At 36.8% G+C, this 22,487-nt stretch overlaps 1 protein-coding gene across 5 annotated transcripts in view; it reads right to left on the reverse strand.

Moving 5' to 3' along the window:
• Positions 1 to 22,487, reverse strand: part of R3HDM1 (R3H domain containing 1) — a 53,476-nt gene that overhangs the window by 5,464 nt on the left and 25,525 nt on the right. Inside the window, exons 15-23 of one of the 5 annotated variants that reach the window (XM_075152735.1) lie at positions 20,863 to 21,117; positions 17,248 to 17,402; positions 15,675 to 15,776; positions 11,689 to 11,949; positions 11,075 to 11,195; positions 6,315 to 6,469; positions 5,596 to 5,744; positions 3,232 to 3,335; positions 2,444 to 2,611 (exon numbers count right to left, since the gene is read on the reverse strand). In XM_075152735.1, coding sequence (XP_075008836.1) covers positions 2,444 to 2,611; positions 3,232 to 3,335; positions 5,596 to 5,744; positions 6,315 to 6,469; positions 11,075 to 11,195; positions 11,689 to 11,949; positions 15,675 to 15,776; positions 17,248 to 17,402; positions 20,863 to 21,117 — 1,470 coding nt within the window. The remainder of the gene's footprint in view (positions 1 to 2,443; positions 2,612 to 3,231; positions 3,336 to 5,595; positions 5,745 to 6,314; positions 6,470 to 11,074; positions 11,196 to 11,688; positions 11,950 to 15,674; positions 15,777 to 17,247; positions 17,403 to 20,862; positions 21,118 to 22,487) is intronic. The other 4 variants (XM_075152737.1, XM_075152736.1, XM_075152739.1 and 1 more) reach the window with 4 other exon arrangements.

The following is a 22,487-nucleotide window of genomic DNA, read 5'->3' on the forward strand; positions in this document are numbered from 1 at the left end:
CGTGAATTTAAAAAAAAAAAGGGGGGGGGAGGGGAAATAACATAATGACTGTTTTGCTAAATAAGCTGCTGAGTTCTAGAAAACTAGAGCAGCATCTTCTGTACAACTACATTTCTACTATCAGATAAATCTGCGACAGTTAACTTAGAGAGGGCTTCCCAGAACTAGAAGAGATAGCGGAACCACTGAAACCCGTTATTGAGAATATTTTTGAAAGAAAGCATTCTATTTAATAGTAGTTGAAAGTATTCTACATTCACTGTAGTTACTGTCAGAGCAGTGTGTTAAAGAACATGCGATACTAATCAAAAATACGCTTTATTTAAAAACAGAAGTCACCTAGTTAGTTTTACATGATATACAGCAATACAGTCTCAAAATGTTTTCTCTGATACGATGGCATGCATCGGAAAAATCTGGAATCAATCTTTAGTCTGAGGCAAAATTACCCTCATTTACACGTTTTATACATGAATGTTTTTCTGGGCAGAGACTGCAAATGGATCCCCACATCGCGTACCACTTCACCTCTGTGGTAGCTACAGAAATGCCAAAGTCAGGGGAGAACAGCTAAACAGCCAACGCTGTTCCGTAAGGTTTCACATGAGCAGTTGTGACGAGAGGCTGCCCGAGAGAGAGAAGCCGTCTTCCCCCTTCGACCTGGCTCTGTCCCAGGTAATTTATAGAACGTCCTGTTTACTTATAAATGGTTGTTTGCAATTTCCTTCTCTGATCCACCCAACTGTTTACAGCATTTCTCAGAAACCACAATTAAAACACATGGTTTATACATCATTTAATATCCACTTTTAAAGAGGGAGTCTATAATCTTCTCCATTTAATATTTTATGCATATATTTACAAATATTATAAATGATACAGAAATACATCTTATTGTTTTATAATATTATATCTTTTATTCCATAGCACTCAGCACAGAACTCTTTTGACTTATCTTTGTTCTGTGAGAACTGAACACCCAATAAAAACATGCTTGTCTTTCAAAACTATCTACAGCACCATTTCTAAAAAATAGTGTCACAATCTGAAAATGCTATTTAAATCGCAAAAGAAAACTTTGTACATCCAGAAGGACTTGCTCTTTTTACTACACTTCTAGGTCCACAGCATTTCAGTAAATGAAAATAAATTGAATTCCTTTCCTAAACAAGCATGCTGATGAAATGAAGTATCATAGAACACATAAGACAGTTTGCAGACACTTTATCGCCTGTCAAAACCCATTAGAAGGGAAACCCAGAAGAAATCCTTGGAAGGCTTCCAAATTTCCAGTCTGGTCCTCTAACTTTTTCAAATGAAAAGAAACGGAACTCTGCTGCTTGTCTGCATATGTCCTCATTGTCCTTACCTCAGCGGCCTTGATTCATCATCTCAATATCACTTGCTAACATGCACGCTTTTCTTTATTCTCTCAAAATACGTCATAGAGGTCTTCCCCCTTCCCCTAAATTCTTTAAATTGCAGTTTCACAGGTTTGAATCAGGCCTTCGAAACTGCATAAACCCAGCACTACCAGGATATATTATGAGGGTAGAAGAACAAACTACTGTGATTTTAAACATCCTGAAATGACAGTCATCCAGAATTAAAGCCAAACAAACGACACAAAATGGAAACAAAACCAAACCTGCCCACAAAGTAAAGTACACTGATAATCCAGCTATCTTGCCGCTTAACTGCTTTTTATCTATTTACTAATAAACAGGCTCTAAAAATATCTTAAAAGATCAATGTTCGTAAGAAAACACCACTCTGTAGTGGAATCTAGGTCATTGACCTAGAGTTGTTTAATCTATTGCTTCCTTGCAAAATACTGAGAGAGCAGTATTTGAGATTACCCCTTTTTGGCCAACCAAGTCTCTAATGTATCACATTCCCTATTAATAAAAGAGAGACAGTAGCGCTATGGTTATAGGATTGTTCTATAACCTCTTGTTTGGAGGCTGACCTTAGTGCTCTTAATTTCCTGACCAGTTCATCAATTTTATGGTTGGAAATTCAGAGTTTTTAAGTGTTTGGATATTAACATTTGTAAACATTTCATGGATATGGCAAGCTCTATGTCACTGCTGTTCACAAGCCTTTGAGGCTGCTATTTATACACCTTCTAAAAATTACCCAAATATTTTGTAGATCAAAACATTCTGAACCTGATTTAAGTGCTTCTGCTAAGGGACACTTATCTGCTTGAAGGCTGCCTCCAGGCTGCCCCCATGAAGTTGGCTATTGTTTCACTTAAGTTCCAAGTTGTCATTTTTAAAGTTACAATGATAGCAATTCAGATGAAGAATTATGAAAAAAGTATTTGCAGAAATGGCACTGAAGTTGCAGTTGTTCTAGTAGTTAGCCATGAAATCAATCTGATAATTTACAACAGATTTCTAGACAGAATGGCTTAGATGAAAATCCCAATAAAATATACCTTTTATTGGCTGCATGATGGAAAGACCAGTGGGCGAACTTTTACATGATGAGGGTGGAGACACTATGCTGTAGTGCACAATGGAAGCAGCCTGTTGTGGCTTTGACTTTGATGAAGGTGGCAATAATGTAGGAGGTGATGGCTTCTGACTTGAATGGTTGCTATAAACTATGAAAGTAAAAGCAGTAAATAAGGCTACCATAAAAACAAAAACAAAGCACCCCACACAAATTAGGAGTATTTCATTTAGTTTTTCAGCAGGTCAAAAAGCTACCTCTTCCTCTCTGTCTATACCCAGAATGCCTACAGTTTTCACCCTCTTCTCAGGAACTCTTAAGAAAATCACTACTCCTACTCCATTAAGTGAAATCTAGAATGCTTCTCAAGTAGAAGAGCCAGGCATACTGCTTCCAAAATGTACCTTGCTTTTGTTCTATCAAATGTAAACCTAAATCTCAAATTTTTCAGACTCATGTAGCTATTCAGAAAAAGATGAAAGTCATTCTGCTGAGAATATATAGAACCCATGTCTGTCTCAACTCACAAGCAGACATGCAAGGCATTATGATGTACGTTATTGAATTCTAAGAAAATAACTTGAGAGCTTTCAATGACAAACTGAGATGTCAAGTTAATCTGTCTTCATAACTTCAAAAATGGAACACAGAAGGAAATATAATACAAAACTTAATTCTAAATCAAACCCTTAATAGGAAATCTCCAATCACCCAGCACAATAACAGCTAGACATTTTTGAAGTCTTTCAGTAAAAACTTTATTCCCCCAACCTGCACACTGCTGTCCTTGAAGCTGCTGTGAGTTGCATGGTGATGATGTTCTAGGAAACTGTATCTGCTCTGATCCAGGAGGGTGCAAATATCCTACTGATGAACTGTAATAATAATAAGAAAAAAAAATATGACTAACAGGCATTTATGCTACACTCATTTATTTAATCATGACTGCTGCATTTGCTGTCTACACACGCTGCAAATCACTGAGATTTTGTTAATTTTAAAATCAATCATATTCCCACCTACCCCCGAATCTATTTATTCTTCACAAGACTGAAGTTTCATATCTCTCCCTTGGCAAAAACCTATGCCCTGCGTACATTAAGCAGCTGTACTAATTCACCTATTTTGATATACTATTTTTGTGTCGATAGTACTGTATCGGAATAAAGACATGTAGAATAAGAATACAAAGACAATTTGTTGTCTTGCCCAATTAACCAGAATTAGGTCTCGGTTAAATGATCACCACAGGACCTGCCAGGAGGATTTCAGATGCAGTCGCTCAGCTGGAGGCTGGCCCCATGCAGCTGAGCCAGCTTATTGAGCACACCAAACGAGCACACCTGTGCTTCAGTGTAAAGTAACACAGCTTAAAGAGATGATCGCCTTTCCATGGCTTTACCAAATAAGGTGTGGGAAAAGGAAAAATAATTAGTCATGGGAGACGACTCAGGGAGATAAACCACCTTTCATTTGTTTGTAATATGTAGGAAATGGATAACTTTAAAAGTTTATTTATGCCAGCTATTTTTCAGGGCATTGAGGGGAAAAATCAGGTAAGTAACAGACATAGGCAGATTCTGTCATACCACTAACTGATCATACTGCCAGAGCCAGAACATTGGGTTGGTGGACCATAATCAGAATGGTGCCTATAGAATCTCATACTTCGTTTCTGTACTAACAGATAAAGTAAACATTCTGAGGGAACGAGAGAAAAAAATGATACTTCAAATTGTGTAAAAAAAGTAGGTGTAATCCTGTTGGACTTACCATTTTTACCTATGTTGTCACAAGAACTTTGTTCCATCCTTTGTCCCACAGTTCAATTATGTAATTTTAATTTAAAGATTCCCTTCCATTAAAGCAGACAAAACTCAGTGAAAACTAAACCAGATGGTTTTATATCTGCTTGGGATGTGTATTTTCACACAGCTTCTCATCTATCTACTTATTATAGTTTTCAATAGTGACCTGTAGGTTTGAGAATATTCAGTTCCTGCAGAACAATATTCTGCTTTCCTTGCCAAAGTGCTGCAACATAACTATTTTGATAAAAGCAAGATGCTGTCATTAGTTGATAGTCTGCTCTGAACTCCAAATGTTTCCCTGTTCAAAAGAGCGGGACCTTCTAAATGACACAAAAGATCAAGCAACAAAACTTACTTCAAAAAAAGTCTGCGATTACATCTACCTACGACTTCATCGAACCTCAACTATAACTACAGAAGAACAGGGTAAAAAGAACCTTCAGATACAAAGAACAAGTATTCAGATTTAAGTAGATGAAGCCATGCAGCGATGACACAAATACTATTTAAGTCTCTGCACTCACAAAAGGCTAAAGCAAGCTTCATACTGTTGCTGATTGTTTAAAAGCTGCAGGCAAGGTATTTTTAAATGATGCACATTTTTAAGATCAAAAAACTACAGAAAGCAGAATTTTTAACAAGCATTAATCCTAATGAATTCTTTTAGGTATCTCCTATCTGTTCTCTCACAAATACTCAAATTGTGTTGGGGACACAGATGTATACACAGGGAGGTCTGTACACGTAGACCACTTTGCTGAAAAAAAAGGTTATTTATCAAACAAGCCCTGAGCAAAGGAAAAAGTTCCTATACTTGTTTCATAGCCAGCTTTGTGCCAGCAGGCCTCGTTAGCTACACAGACAAAGTAAGCTAAGCTCCTTCCTGACAAAGCTCCAAAAAAGGAAGAAAGTCTTTTTCTGGGATTCAAATTCTCTTTCTCTACACCTTATTAAAGCAGTATCTTTGACAAAATCAGTGAATATGGATAGTCATCCTAAACGTTACTGCAAAAAGGCATTGCTACTGAACACACTGGTGTTTCATGTATATGAAAAGGAATGCAGAAAACTTAAGACGTGGAACTGTAGTAAAGTATTGCTGAAAGTGATATGGAAACAATGTTTTCCAGTCTAACAAGTATGTCCCAATTAAAGGAGTACTGGTTGTTTTAGTTCACTGCATAAGAGCAAAAATAAATAGATAATAAAGTGTCCATATATTAAAATACATTTTAATATATGCAATACTATAGCAGATCCGGTCAGTCGCTACAAGGCAATTAAGCCTAGATGCTGAGAAATCGAATAACTGACTTAAACTCACCTTAAATTATTCTGTTGACCTGATGGAATGACACTGTAGTAAACCGGCATTCCTGTTGTGGGCAATCCTTGATTTGACTGACTGGGAATTATAACAGGCTGTTGATATGTCTGCTGGGGCACTGCTTGGGAACCTTGAGGCACCGTAACCTAAAATTGAGAACACATTAAGATTTTCTTCTGCTGACAATGTTTCTTTCTGCCTCTTGACCATCACCTAGTTTATATAAGAATTTAAAAAAAACCAGGAACTGAAAAATCTGCTGGAGTTCTCTAAATCCAGACGACTAGTGATAACAGTAGTTGAAATAATAGTGCTTTATTAAAAAAAAAATTTTATCTTCTTCCCCTAAAATGGAAATGTTGGTTCCAAGGGACTCCATAAATTAACAAACGAGATTTTCTCTACAATAGAAAGTGGGGTGGTGGGGAGGGAGATCTTGTGGGGTTTTTCTTCCCCATCCTCTGAATTGCACTTAACACAACACTTGGCATTCAACAGGACTAGAACTTGTACACTTGTGACAGATTTTCTTCTTACTTCAATTGCGGGTTTTTTGTTTGTTTGATTTTTTAATTTCTGTCCCTAAAGTCGCCTTTGACACCTGCTTGCAGCTTTCTACCATTTACAAAGCAATGCACTTAAAAAATAATTAAAAAAAACCCCAAACTCTCAAACACACAGAAGAGTGATTGGAAAGTTATGAATAAATTACCCACCTGATAAGATGGCACTGAAGGATATGGAACAATCACACCTTGAATTTGATTCCCAACGTTGTTGTGTTGGCCACTGACTACATTTTGATTCTGAGACTGCTGAACTCCAACTAAACCCTGGTAGTTTTGCTGCTGGTTAGGCAAAACCTGGTAACCTGAAATTATACATGTAAATCTTATTTTGAAATAATGAACACATTTGCCTATGTGAAAACGTATGTGTAGCATTTTCCAATGGCTTTTTAAATCTGGCAACTTCATGAAAGAGTTGAACTTATCATGCATATAAAAAGAAGCCAACATTAAAATTAACAGATTTATTACTTTGGATCCAGCATGAAATACTATATATACTATTTGCAATGCTGCTCTCACATGCTTGCAATATTTATTTACACTCTAGTGAGTTACATGCATTAACACCTTGATTTGATAGGTGAAAGCTGAAAGCATTTGAACAAAGCATGCTAGATAATATCAAAACCAATTAATTGTCTATTATTATGAACAAGGCCATTCTAGGTACTTCAGTTTTTTAAATTCTAGTTATGATAATTCTACTAATGCTAAATTCTACTAGTACCTCAGGTGGCCTAGAGATGAGAGTATCCTGAATATGATTCAAAACTGAATTACACTTCAAGAAAATCCGCGTAAGGCATGTGTGCAAATCTTTTTAAAAAGGGCAATTTCTACTGAAATCTGTAATGCTAAAAACAACTGGGAACTGAGAAAGATCTTCCAGGTAAAAGCCACGTTCATATACAGTGGAAGATATTTTATATTCAAAGCTATCTTGGGGAAAAAAAACTGGTATCCCTCTGCTATCTTTCAAAAATGGCCTAAAAAACCCACCCCAAACCCCCAAAAACAAAAACCAACATAAAAACCCCAAGCATGAGTGCCAAACAGGAAATCTGTCTGTTTATTAGGTCCAACCTTAAATCCTGCTTTTTTTTTTTTTTTTTTTTTTTTTTAAAGAAAGCATATAGTAGGTAACTGCTACCATGATCAAAACACATGCAGAACACAAGTAAAGTTCTTTTTGTCATATTTTATTATACAGGCATGGGCTACTTACCACATCAGCAAAAAACCATAACTATCAGTGTTTCTGAGACAAAGCCAGTTATTGCTCCAGAATAACAAAATCGGGCTTGTCAAGACGCACTGACGGCAAGAAGAGTCTGTATTTAACTTGGACACTTTCACATTCTACTGACCTCATTCCCCATGCGCCCTACCTTGGTATGGAACTATAATAGAGCAAATATAGCTGCAAAAACTCACTTGAATTTTTTTTTAAACTGTGTTTAAAAAATTGCATGGTCTATTTTGAAAATAATTATTCAGTTAACACAAAACACTTTTTTTGTAAACAAAACCCACCAATGTTCATTGATTACATACATACATGGTACAATGAACATTGTGAATTAACAGTCTCAGCTGGCTGTCTCTATAGAAATTGCAACAATAAAGACTAAAAAAGGCTGTTAATATAATCAAATATTGCTTCAGAAAATTAAAGGGCTCCGTTTGTTAAAACCAAGAGAGCTATTCATTAGAAACACAACACACTATAAATATTTTCAGAGTACTATACAAAACTTTAGAACAATGCATGCTTGGATCAGGATTAGTAAATAGCATTTTTAATAACTCTTAAGTTTGAACTGTGCACAAAAATCCATCTCGTATCTGTAATAAACAAAACGCTTAAATGTACTTTGTTACAAAATTATCTATGGCACCTAAAAAGCATCAGAAGGCGAAGTTGCAGTATATGAAGATCCAGTCGATAGATCTGCAATCTAAACCCCTCATTTCCCAGAAATTGCAATGTAGCTATGAATATTTTTCAGCTTTTTCTGGCACTTCCAGAGACAGACATGATGAATTTTGCAAGCAGAGAGAACTGGAACAATATAAATTGACTGCCAAGAAGGTTCCCCACAGCGTTCCAAAGAATGCTCTATTTTTAGCTTCACAATTTCACCTCTGCATAGAGAGTGGCCTGACATAAATGCAGCACTCAGCAGAAAACCCACACCTGCCATAGCAGATTGTCTCATTACACAGAAATAGTCTGAAACAGTAGATAAAAAAAGAAGCATGTTTCTTAATATTTACATAATGAAAAAGAAACCACTTTTAATATAAGAAAAGTTATCAGCCTGTAGAAAGGTCTCATGGTAACTGGGCCCTCACTATCACGGCAGTCGGAAATGTTTTTTTCTTAAGGAGAGTTTTCTTCTCCCAACACCTTTTGGACAACCAAAGCATTTTTATTGAAAGTGAACCCCTCAAATATTTCACCTGAAACCCCTTTAAAAAGGAAGCCAGGAAGCAGCTGAAAAAGAGACCGGTTCACTGTGAGAAATGTAAACCTCTCAGACAGTGTTACGGCCCCGAATCCAACAGCTCATAAATAAAGTCAGGCCACTCCATAATATTAAACCAAAAGTGGCTTCAGTTGCCATGCTCTCAGAAGCTGTCATCTTATATCTAAATTTGTATTTGGAAAGTTATTTCATAGTTAGTAACCACTTTGTAAGATGAATAAAACCCACGGCTTTTATGTAATACAAGATTTGTTAGTTCTCATTTTTGACCAGACGCATATGCTATATTAGGCAAGTAACATGCTGCCTTTTGTCTCAAAACCAGCCCTTGCTAATAAGCATCAACCATTTTGGATGTAGCTTTGTATCAACTTAACACAAATATTTAAGGTTTAAAATAAATCTACAGGAGAGATAATTTCAAAATACACCACCTCATAAGCAGTTTACAGAACAGAAAACATGATGTGGAACCTTCCATCAGAATGCTGATTCAAATTTGTCTATAAAGCAGTAAACGAGAGCCAGGTAGCAATCTGGAGATTTTGAGTTAAACACTAATTATGCAGTTGTTAGTAAAATACTTCTCTACCACTAGTGCTAGTAAACACCAAGTAACCAAAGAGGACTGAATGGAATTATTGGCTGGAGCATCCCTTCACTACTTAAACATGATCCCTTGATGTCAGGGTTACAGGCACAAGGTACATTATCAAAGTAGTAAAGTAGCTGTCTGCACAGCTTGCTTTCTTCTAGGACACGGAGGGATATTTTAGCTGCTGATGCTTTTCACCCTGTCCACATTACAGGCAGTGAAATTCAGTTAAAATGTAAAGAGCTAAAAACAGACAAGAAAGAAACTTACTTACCTAATAGCAATCGATTCCTCCCTTTGCATCTTGGTGCTGATGCACCGTCACCCCATGCTTTCAAAGATTGTTTTGTTTAGCTACATATATACACTGGGCTCTCTCCGAGTTAGAGAGTTTGTGTGCTATTCACATAGGGTGTCCCCGTAAATGGGGAAGTAACCCCAGCCGAGCCTCAGACTTTTTGCTATTAAGTAGTCTAGGTATTAAAAATTCTGAGGAAGGAAAGCAGGTTGTGTAATACAGTTGGATAAGACATCCTTAACAACAATGGATAAATCAAGTTGCAAAAACAAGTAATTTGTTTTCCTTTGAAAAAATGTCAATATACTTTCACTTCTGAAGAGTGATCTATTTTGCAGTAAGCAGGTATTAACAGTATTTTAAAATGATCTGACAACCCTACCATCAGTGGGCATCACATCTTGATGACTCTGCAATGAAATAATCCTGCCTAAATTTGTGAACTGAACCCTGAATAACAACTTGAAGTGTTGCTGCTATTGGAGCACTTCCTACAAGAACTGTGGAAGAGGGAGCCATCCCTCTTACAGGCTATTTCATACAACAGCTATAAAGAAATCCAGTTAATATTTGTAAAAGCTAATCTTTCATCCTATTTCTAAAGCAACACATAGTTGGGGGCGGGGGGAGAAGTTAAAAAAATACTTCTTCCTGAAGGAAACTCAAAAGGACACTAAGTCTAACATATTCAACTAAGACATGGTAGAAAAGCCTGATTTTTAAGGATCTCTACCTCCAAACATCACTTCTGAAAGTTTTGACTGCGAATCAAGATATTACTCAGAAGTAAATTTGTTTCAGGAATCCTAATCTTATTGAAGAAGTGAAACAATATTTTTAAGTGCAGATTATTAGAATAATGGTAGCTGCAGTTACGATTTCTAAGGAAAAAAAGACAATGGGAAAGAAAGGAGACAAATACAGCTTGATAACATTCCTTAGAAAGGTAACTCAGAAACAGTAGAAAAGTCTTTACTAGAAATAGGAGGAGCAGAAAACTAATTCTAACCACTTAAGTCCCATTATATATTCTATTCAATAGCCAGATACTTTTAATCATAGAACAGAAAGACAAATTATAACAGTATCACCAGTATCTTCTGCATAGCAGTCTTTTCATGCCACAAGATCTAAAATCAGTATCTTTTGTCTAGAACTTTCAGTTAAGGTACATCTCTGCAATGTTACATCATTTAAAGGTACTAATTAATCTTACCCTGCAAGCTACTAAAAAGTTAGTTACTAAGTTACAAGTTTTTAAAATTATTAAGTTCTAAACTTAAAAAAAAAAAGATTATCCTATAATTAGAACTACAGCATGAGCCACTCATAGTAATGGCTCAAATCTCAAGTTTCATGAACAACTGACTCAGATTGTTCCACCTCAGCTTAGTTATACTTTGTATCCCATATTTGAACTTTTACTTTATTTGAAATTATACAGCAAAATAAGTTAAAAAAACAAAACAGGAGAAAACGCACACAAGGCGTTCTAATGAAATGCTGAAAAAGTTCAACAAACCTGTCTGCTGTCCAGGCTGTGCCAATGGTTGGTTTTGCTGTGTGCTGTAATGGACAGAAACAGGTCGGTATTGTTGACTGGAGTGTGGATACTGATTGGGGGTACAATAACAAGCTGGCATCTAAAAACAAATAACAATTAAAGAGATTCACTACCAGCAAGTTTATAGAAGGCAGACATCTAAATGCCAAAAGAATCACATGATAAAAGAAAGATGCAAAACTTATTAAAAAGGTGCAACTAAGTTAAATGGTTTAGCAATTAAAAACTACTTATATTATGTAAATTCCCTCTTTAACAGCCGATTTCTTCTACTTTCACTGTAGAAGTAACAATTCCCAATTTCCACAAAGAAACATCCGAGACACTAGAAAACTAGGCAGAACATGAGTTTTACCAGCTACAAGTAAATACCTGGGTGATTATTCCTCCTCGAGTAAACTGAAGTCATTAATTTCAAAGTACATAAGCCAGAAAAAAACCCAACCCCAGAATAAATGCACACAGCTGCAATTGAACAGGGAGCCCCACACCATATAAAAAGCTCATTAATAGAACAGCATCATCAGTTTTTAAATATAGCTTTTGGGAGGATGGAAACAGAGCCATTGTACCTGTGGCACAGGTTGCTGCATATATCCCTGCTGCTGGAGTACTTGCTGGTTGACAGGGTGGCTAGATGTTGAGTAGCCTGGAGCAGAAACTGGTTGGCCAGAGGGTGGTGGTGGTGGAGCAGTTGCGATGATATAACCAGACTGCTGCGGGGGCTGGAGGACTACAGTGGACTGGAACATAGCAGTGTGAGGTTCAGCTGGATCAGCAGGCGGCTGGCGGGCAAGACTCATATGGCTAAACTGTGATCCTAGGTTGTCTTGCTGTAATAGTTAAAAAAAAAAAGAAAAATTACAGTCACAAATGAACGTTCAAGAAAAAAAAATAAAATAGCCAAATATTTCAGTAAGTTTCAGATATGCATGTCTCAAATTACTGTGCATTAGCAACATCAGCCAAAGAACAACAGGAAAGAACAAGATGCATTATAAGAGTAAATTATCTTCAGGGCTGACAGCAGGAAAGAACATCCACATTCAGAGACTTCACTCATTTCACTGCAAATATTCGATTTTTGGATTACGTCTGCCTCTATCTATTTATTGTAAGAATTAAATTGTCAAAAAATAAAGTCAGAATTTGTGTCACTAACATTTTCTGATTGGACTTCAAAGCCTGAGTGAAAACATCTAACCCTAGTTAAAACAGCAGAAGGGATTATTATTGCTAAAGTAATTTTTGGTTTTAAGAGCTTAAGTTAATGAGGCTCTAATCCTGAATAACAAGGTACATTCCTCTAACTTGGTATTATACTACATGCAAGGATTAATTTTTTTTAGCCTGAAGTCAAGTAACAGCTGCAAGAAATGTATTCTAGTGGTTACCTACTATCTGTATTTTATCAATATCTGAAACTATGATACTGATTGCACTGAGCCCTGCAGGAGTCCTGTGAAATTTGCAACTTCTATTACTGTAACTCCAAGCTCCTTTTCTTTACAGTCAATTCAGCATCAAATTACCAACATCCTGGAAATCAGAAGCAGTCACTTGTATTGTATTTTTTTGCTAAACAAGAAGATTTGGTTCACGCTTCAAAAGGGGACTCTCCAAACATGGAGGAACATTAAGAATATTTTAAGACCACCTGATCCTCTCTTAGATCATCCTGAAGAAGACAGGAGTTAATCAAGAAAGAGTAAGTGCAAGCTGTGTCTTTTACTGATTAACTACGTTCACATTTTATGATGAAATTTTACAGTTCCAAGGCTAAAGATATTCTTAATTACCACTGGAAATATGAATTTACACCTAAAGCTTTATTTAGAATACCTTTGCAGCTTAAAAAGCCCTATTTTCATTAGATCAATCTAACTTTGCCTTTGGCATTTCATTCTTTAATGATGCCTATTAACGCAACTATAATGCTTTTCTACATTAGATTTTACATTCTGCTTTTCATAACACCTAGTTTAGAAAGGAGATACTGATATTTAATTATGAGTTAATACTACCTCTAAAAATGTCCAAAGGATAAACCCAAGCAATACACATTTATTTCTGTTACACCACCAATATGAGTAAATTCTGATCTGGTGAGTTTGTCCTACGGTGATATGTATAGTACAAGCATGATTAGCCACTGAAACATGGTATTACCAATAAATGGATAAACCAAACTTTCCTGGTACCAACTACAGATGTGTTGCATTTAGATTATGAACCAAGACCATCAATCCTTTTCACTATGTTACCTAAGTTACCACCACCAGGACTAAGTTTTTGAAACTGCCAGCGCACTTTAGTATTTGAACCCATTTCCTGAATGTGAAATGCTTTGAAACTATTATGAACCTGGAAGGAGTTTCATTCTCTGCTTTAACAACCATATGCCTAACAATGATTGTGAATCACACCTGAACTAGCTGCCACTAACAGCAACTTAGTCATATGCTAAACTTGCATAGGAAGCGCACATCGGTTAATTAACCATTCTCGTTTCATTACTAAGGAGGTAAGTTATACTGACTGCAGTTCACATGTATTCAAACTCTAAAATAACATGAGAAACAACATCGCTAATAACAAGACACCTTCCATGAAGTGCAATTCCTTTTAGAATTGTATACCTAAAGTACAGGTAACTGCTAGAATATAGTTTAAATTATATGCAGGCAATTGAATTCAGATAAATCTATATCTATTGTAAGACATTTCTGATTAATATTGAAAATAATAACAAAATAAAAACTCTGAATACATACTAAAATAGCTATTGTATAACATTGTGGTAGGTTCACCTTGGCTGGCTCCTAGGTGCCCACCAAGCTGCTCCCTCACTCCCCCATCCTTAGCAATACAGGGGGAGAAAATAAGATTAAAAGCTCATGGGTCAAGAAAAGGACAGGGAGATCGCTCACCAATTACCACCACAGGCAAAATAGACCCGACTTGGGGATGATTAATTTAATTTATTGCCAATTAATAACAGAGTAGGATATGAGAAATAAAAACAAAACTAAAACCAGCTTCCCCCAACCCCCCTGCTTCTTCCCAGGCTCAACTTCACTCCCAACTCTTCTACCTCCTCCCTCAAGTGTCGCAGAGGGATGGGGAATGGGGGTTGTAATCAGTTCACAGCACTTTGTCTCTGCCGCTCCTTCCTCCTCACTCTCTTCCCCTGCTCCAGTGTGGGGTCCCACCCACGGGATACATCCTTCCCATGAGCCGCAGTTCTTCACGAACTGGTCCAGCATGGGTCCTTTCCATGGGGTGCAGTCCTTCAGGAATGGACTGCTCCAGCATGGGTCCCCCATGGGGTCACATGTCCTGCCAGAGAATCTGCTCCAGCATGGGCTCCTCTCCATAGGCCTCAGTTCCTGCCAGAAGCCTACTCCTGCCCTCCATGGGCTGCAGCTTCCTTCAGGGCATCTCTACCTCCTCTGGTGTGGGATCCTCCTCAGGCTGCAGGTGGATATCTGCTCCACCATGGTCCTCCTTGGGCTGCAGGGGAAGAACCTGCTTCACCATGGTCTTCTCCACAGGCTGGATGGGAATCTCTGCTCCAGCATCTGGAGCACCTCCTCCCTTTCCTTCTTCCAACCTTGGTGTCTGCAGAGTCGTTTCTCACTCCCCTCCCTCACAGCTGCTGCACAGTGTTTTTTACCCTTTCTCAAATGCATCATTACAGAGGCACCACCAGTGTCAATGACTGACTCAGCTTTGGGCAGCGCAGGGTCAGTCTTGGAGCCGCCTCAGATTGGCTCTGTCTGACATGGGGGCAGCTTCTGGTCTCTTCTCGTAGAAGCCATCCCTGCAGGCCCCCGCCCCTGCTACCAAAACCGTGCCACATAAACCCAACACAAACATGTATTCATTAGAGTATCAGAGCATATGGGGAGTTGGGAAGCCTCTGTTTTTGACCTGGACTCTAGTTCAGATTCTGCCTTAGATAACTCTTCTCCTTTACTAGGTTTCAGTTTCAATTTGTGTGTGGTTTTGTTTGTTTGTTTGTTTTGTTTTTTAAACACAAAAGACTAAGATATTTCATTTCCAGCTTCTATTTATTAAACAAGGGATGCTAGTGAAGTAGGAGTGTTAAGAGTTCTGGCAAAGAGGCTAGAAAAAGACAACCTCAAAACACCAGCACAGCTGATCCCTCAAAATGTATTAGGGTTCAGCAGAAGAAAGAGCAGACAAAGAAACAAGAAAGGATGGAAAGAGGTTAATCCAGAGACATAAAAAGGTACTGACTGGCTAACAAAACAATAGCATTGAAAGGCTGTTCCTTTATAAATGGAAATAATATATATCTAAATATAGAGATACATAGATATAGCCTTAATTGTATACATTTCTGCTGAATTTGAAATAAACACGTTAAAATCTCAGGAACTATTTTCCCCCACTCAGGTAATATTTTACTGTGATTGAAAAGCTAGCCAGTCATTACACTGGTATCGCACACCACTTACAAACAACCAAGCAAAGGTCAGCATCCACTAAAGATTAACCCATGCAGAGAGGAGATGAACAGAAGGTATAATACCACAGAATATTGCTGTGTAGAGGAGACTGGCAGGAGCGGGGGTGGATAAGAGACTGCAGAGTACTGAACAGGCTGGGAAGAAGGCTGCAGAGGCCGCATAGGCTGAAGAAATAACAGGTTTATAAACATGGTTAACATCAGAGTAAGAGAAGTGAAAACAAAGTCAAAGTCTTTTGTAACAGAAAAAATCAACTCTGCTCCATTACCAGAAAGGGAATGGATATTTCTTTTTTTTAAGCTCAAGACTACATAGAATTAAAACAGAAGTAATTTTCACTATCTCAGTCTCCCTGCAGAAATACATTTGCTTTATTTCTTATACATTATATTAGCGATAAGTCAGCAAATGGCTTCTATTTAACATTTACTGTTTCTTTTAGAGAGATTTTTTTGATATTATAAAATAAAAACTACACATGCATTCTAAATACAAGTTGTTTCAAAGCATCTAAAGACAGAATGGATGTACTACCAACCACAGACTAAAACATATTACTTTCACTTATTCAACAATATAAAATATTTTCTCTAGATTGTGGTTATTTGAACATCAGAGAGGTATCACTGCTGATAATATTTCAGGCAGGTTCATCTCCAGTATCCATTGAGAAGGCAATCATAGAAGTAGTAAAGAATTTGTGAAGAAAACTGCAAATACCACATACACACTTCTGTAAACTAGATAGGGAGAAAGAGTACAAATGAGCCTTTTTCAAAACAGACTATCTCTACTGCGGCATACGCAGGTATCCTGAACAGAAGATTTAAGCTAGGGAAAATGAACGAGGATAAAGGCATAGATGAAGTTCTATAAATAACTTTTCGATAAAATTTGAGAACAATTTGAAAATACCAAAGGAGACTGTAGCCAGTAGCTTGGTGCCTGAAATAGCTGCTGTAAAAAGAGGTAGAACCCTCCTTTCTCCTGCCCATACACACTCTTTGCTTTTCTTCTCTTCTTCTTCAAGGGCTGAGGTCATCTGTAATCTGGCCTATTTTACTAAATTCCTCTTGTACAATATGAGAAGGATAAAATATATCCTGTTATTCAGCGTGCAGTTTTGCGAGTAGAGTAAGCCAAAGTGCTACTAAAAGAGGCGTTCATACTCTACCAGTCCTAAGCTACCTCTTTTGTGCCATGAGTACTGCTTGTGCAGTACAGCCCAAGAATTCATCTGGCTGAAAAATAACCTTAAGACAAGGAGACAAAGATTTCACTTGGATTAACTCTCTTCCCAGATTGCTGACTATATTACCGTTAATGCCAGGGGTAACCACACAGTGTGACTAAGGACGAAGGCAGAACCTCTTTTCCAGAGCAATCTAGGCTTGGTATGTTTTCATACTAAAATATTTTCTATATTTTTAAGAAGATGCTGCCTACCATGTTCGGTTATTAGCAGAACTGACAGTTCTGAGGACTGTGGGGGAAAAAGTCCGGTTACCCGTATCTGTGTGGCTATTACTTCTTAACATATGCTTCAACAGAACAAACCTACTGATCCCTTGTTATCAGAGAGCAATATGACAGTATCAGTCACCAATACAAACATCATGTATTTGACATGTGCACCTGTGAGAGGATGTGATTCGCTGCTGGCTGTTGCTGAGGTGGTGCGGGAAGAGGTGGCTGTTGTGGAGGTCCAGGCACTTGGGTCCTAACAGGTTGCTGAGGCATAGGAGGATTGTACACAACTGGAGTGCCATCTGGATTAAGGAATGGCTGACCTGAAAAGTTGAAAGAGAACAAACACAACCCAATGACAGCCAGCTGCATCATCTAAGTTTGGAGAAAATAACAACAGATGTATTTACAGTATGCAAAATGAATAAAATAATGAAATTTGAAAATAGGTGAAGTCATATGGTTCTATATGACAAATTTATGCCAAATCCCCACAAGTATATTTATAATAGCAATGACTAACAGGCCTCATTTGACAAATTACACGCAGTTAAAAACCACAACATTTAAACAAAGATACCCCAGTCTTTACTTAGTGAACACAGATAAATACTTGCTGTATCCTGCTTGTCTTGAAAACTCATTTTAATAAAGTGGATTGAAAAGGGCAGGAATAATAAAGGAAAACCCTACTAAAACACTTATTTTAAGGACCTTTTAAAAGGCAATTAAATGAATCTCCTTTAATCAGTTTGAACAGGAGAGCTTAAAGGCAAATATTTTTAAAAACATATATAAAGCAGTAGCTGCAATGGTACTCCCATAACTGCTAATGAGATTACTGTTAAAGGACTCTCTTCCCCTATTCATAGATGAATTAGCTTTTAACTTTCAAATGAAATAATGTAGTGCTATTCTCCTATTTTATAATTTGCAACTTCAATATTACAGCAATGGACTAACGAAAAAGAATTAAAAAATAAACTATTTAGAAGTAAATTATAAACAAACAGTGATTTATTTTGGTGCCTGGGTTGGGAAAAAACAAAACAAATCAAAGGAACAACAGATTACCTAGCAAGGGCCTGTGACTAGCTGCTTAATGATAAATGTCTTGCTTTGGCTTATTTTGATGCTTAAGGTCCAAATACTGATATAAATATTTTCTTGTCTGAGATTCTTTCCAGAAAGGTATAAATTGAGACTAAAGCCTTTGCACCCTAGCTGGGGTCCTGTCAAAGTAGTCTAATGCTCCTTCAGACTTCTTCATCCCATCACATTTAAATGCAACTGGCAACATAAAACTGTAAAAGTTACTGAAGAGAGGACTGAGGCAATTAATGCAAGAGATAGACAAGAAGCATGAACAGACTTGCTCTATTCAATTTATCATAGAATCATAGAATAGTTTGGGTTGGAAGGGACCTTTAAAGGTCATCTAGTCCAACCCCCAATTTAGCTTAATGGATTTCTCTTTAATGCTCAAGAATTGGGAATGTTCACATAAATAGGGAGTCAGATTTTCGTATTTCCTTCTACCACTTTCTGGTAATCACTGGAGCTTAACTTGTTTCTTGTAGTGGCTAAATAAGAACTGTCTTTTCCTAATTACTGTCTTCAACTACTGAGAAGAATGACTGTTGACCAAAAGTCACAAGATCCTCTGTCAGAAATGTTGAGAAATTAATCTATGTTTTTTGAACTCTGACTGTCATTTGGAACAATAAAGCCAGATGAACAATTACAGAATATGATGATTCAAGTACATTATAAGTCGAAAGTTTATCTGAACCTAGATATTCCTTGTTCTGGAAGCGTAGTTTATCTTCTATCAGACACTCATTAGATAGTCTTTCATAACAGAGGATTATGTTACGATTAATGACTGGTTTAAATACATAAAAAAAAAAACGATAAAACGCAGGAAGAATCACAATTTGAAAATCAAGCTAATTTTAACGAATATCAAACAGAGTCAAGTCTACAATTCTGCTGCCTTTTCTGAGGGGGGTGCAAGTACAAGATGCTTTCAGATGAAAAACTTTTACAATCACGTTTGTTTTTCTGTCCTTCCCTGTTGCTATGTGGAAGTCCCATCAATGTAACAGGGAAAATGACCAACAGTACAGGAGGAAGAAAGTGAAACTAATCACATGCAAAACATTGACAAGCACATAACTGAAATGAAGATGACTCAAAACCCGCTATTTTTTAAATGAAAAAACTGTATCATGTTTTACATGAAATCACTTTCAAGCTGATGGTATCGTTTCAGTGCCTCAATATCTGTTTTGCTGTACAGTAACTCTAAAGATTATAGCACAGTGATGCTATAAACTCATAATATGAAAAATGACAGCCAACATTCTTCTCATTTAATGTAGAGTACAAAGTACTCCAGTGTATACAAACACTAAACCCACTTATTTTTCTAGCAAAACTTGTTCACTAATCATCATATTTGTCTTTAGGTGGTCAACACCAACACGATGGAAAATTCATGTAAAAGATGTACAACTATCACATTAGAACTAGGAAAATTAAGTCAATAGTGCTATTGTCCAGAACCTAGCTCTAAGATGGCAAGTACATCCTCCTCCAAATCCAATGGCTATCTATGAAAATTAGATGCCACAGCTAGCCATTTGTAACCAATTTTTAGCAGGGTTGGCTTAAGCTATTCGTTTCTACAGAGTAGAAACAGTAAGGCATTTAATAGAAACCTTAAGCAGCATATCAATACGCACAATCATTAACTTAAAAAAAAGTCTCAAATTTTGTATACAACAGCAATTGATTTATATTAAGAAAAAAAGAGAAATGTATCTATTTCAATGTTAAACCTTTTAGTTATAGAAGAGAAATAATTTAATAACTGATCATTTTAACAACCCCAATGAGAAAAATTTAGTTTAAAACATCACGTGCAGTTATATTCAAACATAATACAGAATGATGGGAAATGTATCCTGAAGTATTTCCTTTCTACAAGGAAAACAAATCTTTAAACTAAAATTAAAATATAATCATTTTCCAAAGATTACAATGTGTTGCATAAAAGGTAAATTAAAATCTTCTAGATTTCTTAACTTCTACAATAAAGTAAAAGAGAACGCTAACTAGTAATTTAATCCAGACAAGTAGTTACACATCTCCTTCCATCTACATCTACATTATAAAGTATCGATTTCCTACTACTTAATAAAAATATCAGTATGGGCCAATTACGCCAACATTGATTTCATCCTTTTTTAAACTGACAAACAGAAGTTAGAAATAGCATGTAATCTCATGCTTATTTCTTTCACTTGTATTAAGTCAGTGTCATGAGTATAGAAACAGGATATGTTGCGACAAACAAAATGAAGGATGATAAATTCTTTCAAGTCAACATGAATACTTCTTCAGGCTCTCTCCCCTCACTGAAACTGTTTTACAATAGCACTGAGAAAGACTTTTCCCTCTCCTGAAAAAAGCCGAAACAATTAAAGTTATTCTGCGTTCTGGATAATAAACCACAGGATTTTAATATTTTGTGCAAATCACTCATTAAAATTTTACATATAAGTTAAAACTCTACTAGAGAAAATCGAGTTTACTTAGTCCTTTGATCCTAGAGTCATGCTTTCTTTTTAAATTAAGTGCACTGAACAAACACAACCACAGAAAAAGAAATAAAAAGAAAAACAAAGGACATTACAGACATTCAGTCTTATGTAAACACTCGTGCATTTTTCTCCAAGTTCTCAATTGTAACAAAAACATCCACAAGCATGTACCAACCTGTTTGAGGGTTGATCAGAATACTGCCAGGCGGTATGCCTGCCGCTTCCAAGGGAAGCAAAAAGAAGCTAGTGCTAGTAGGTGCCACTTGCCCGCTTATGCCACCATCAAAGGAAAGAGAGTTACTAGTGCTGACAGTTGGATAGACGGCAGGCGTGCCATGAGAAGGCTGGCTTAGAGCTGGCACTGGAAGAGGCTGCTGGGTGTGAGAAAGAGAACCCGTGGATGACCCTACACTACTAGAAGACTCTGAACCTAGGAAAGGAGTAACGAGAAATTGTTTTTACCTAGAGACAGAAACATCATGCTCACTTAAAATATATACTTGTAAATGCTTACCCTTAAAGCTCAGCGTTAAGTACGTTATTAAACAGTGGCCTTTTCAATGAACTCCCCCTTCATCTCCCCTGGAATACCATTACAAGACTCCTTCTGTGAACCAAGGGTCAATTCAGCACTGCTTTGCACTGTAAAGTGAGGCTTTCATATCTAGCTCTGATTTTCTGGACAGAAAACACATGCCTGTACATATGCATATGCGTAATGTTCAGTTCATCTGCAATTCATTTAAGTGATTGTTCACTTATTCCAAAATTATGCATGCATATGTGTCAATTGGATACATGAAGCGATGAACACACAGCCTATGCTATTGCATATGTGCAGGCCATGGGGTAATGCAGGTGCAGTGTGCCCATGTCCCTTCAGACACACTAGCTAAATTCACATGCTCTATAGACCTAGTCCGCATGCAAGCAATGACTTTTTTTTTTTTTTTTTTTTATTATTAGATGTCAGAGATCTTCTCTGACTCACCTGCTGAACAAATTTCAGAATACTAAAAAAGCCAAAACTATTTTTTTCCTCCTCTGACAACTTTCAGGCTGAAATCAAGAATACAGCTGGAAAAAATTATGGCAATACGGTAGGTTTAGCCTAGTTTTATGCAACAATGCAAAGTTCAAAAGGAGTATGAAATAGCTGATTGAAAGCAATAATCATTTTACAGATATGAATGACTATAAACATTGCAAGGCAGTGGCGAACCAGACCCTGAGCTTTCTGAAAGCCAACGCATGCAGCTAAAAGCAATATTCCAAAAGTCCAATATGAAGAGGTCTGTAGAACTGCACTGTTCCTAGATCACTGTATACCTAGATCTCTAGGTATACAGTTTATCATACTTTTTATTAAGTCTTTGCTATGACACTTGCAGTACTTGCAGAGAGAATATAGTTGTTTAAATTTAAGAACTCTTCATTAGCAGCCTCTATACAATCTAGAAGAGAAAGCAAGACTCAAAAAGGGCTGTGACAAAATTTATCTACTATTTGAAGTTTGCAGTCCTTCATAAAAATTTCTAATTGTAAGCCTTTTACTTGTGTGTATGAAACAATAGTATAGCTTGAATCATTTGCTGATGCTGACTATTAACCTTTTTTCTATTGCTAGATGAAGTGAAATACAAAGCTATTAATTGTAAACTGGGCAAAATAGCATATCCCAGCTCTGTAAGATAGTCTTCACCTGACCAGAGCTACTTTGATTAGGTTTGTTTACAAGTGTATCCACTTCTAGATTATGTAGAGAAATTAGGCTGAAGCCATCATAATTAAAGCCAATTA

This window comes from Calonectris borealis, chromosome 6, assembly GCF_964195595.1.
Source record: "Calonectris borealis chromosome 6, bCalBor7.hap1.2, whole genome shotgun sequence".
In the NCBI taxonomy this organism is placed as follows: Eukaryota; Metazoa; Chordata; class Aves; order Procellariiformes; family Procellariidae; genus Calonectris; species Calonectris borealis.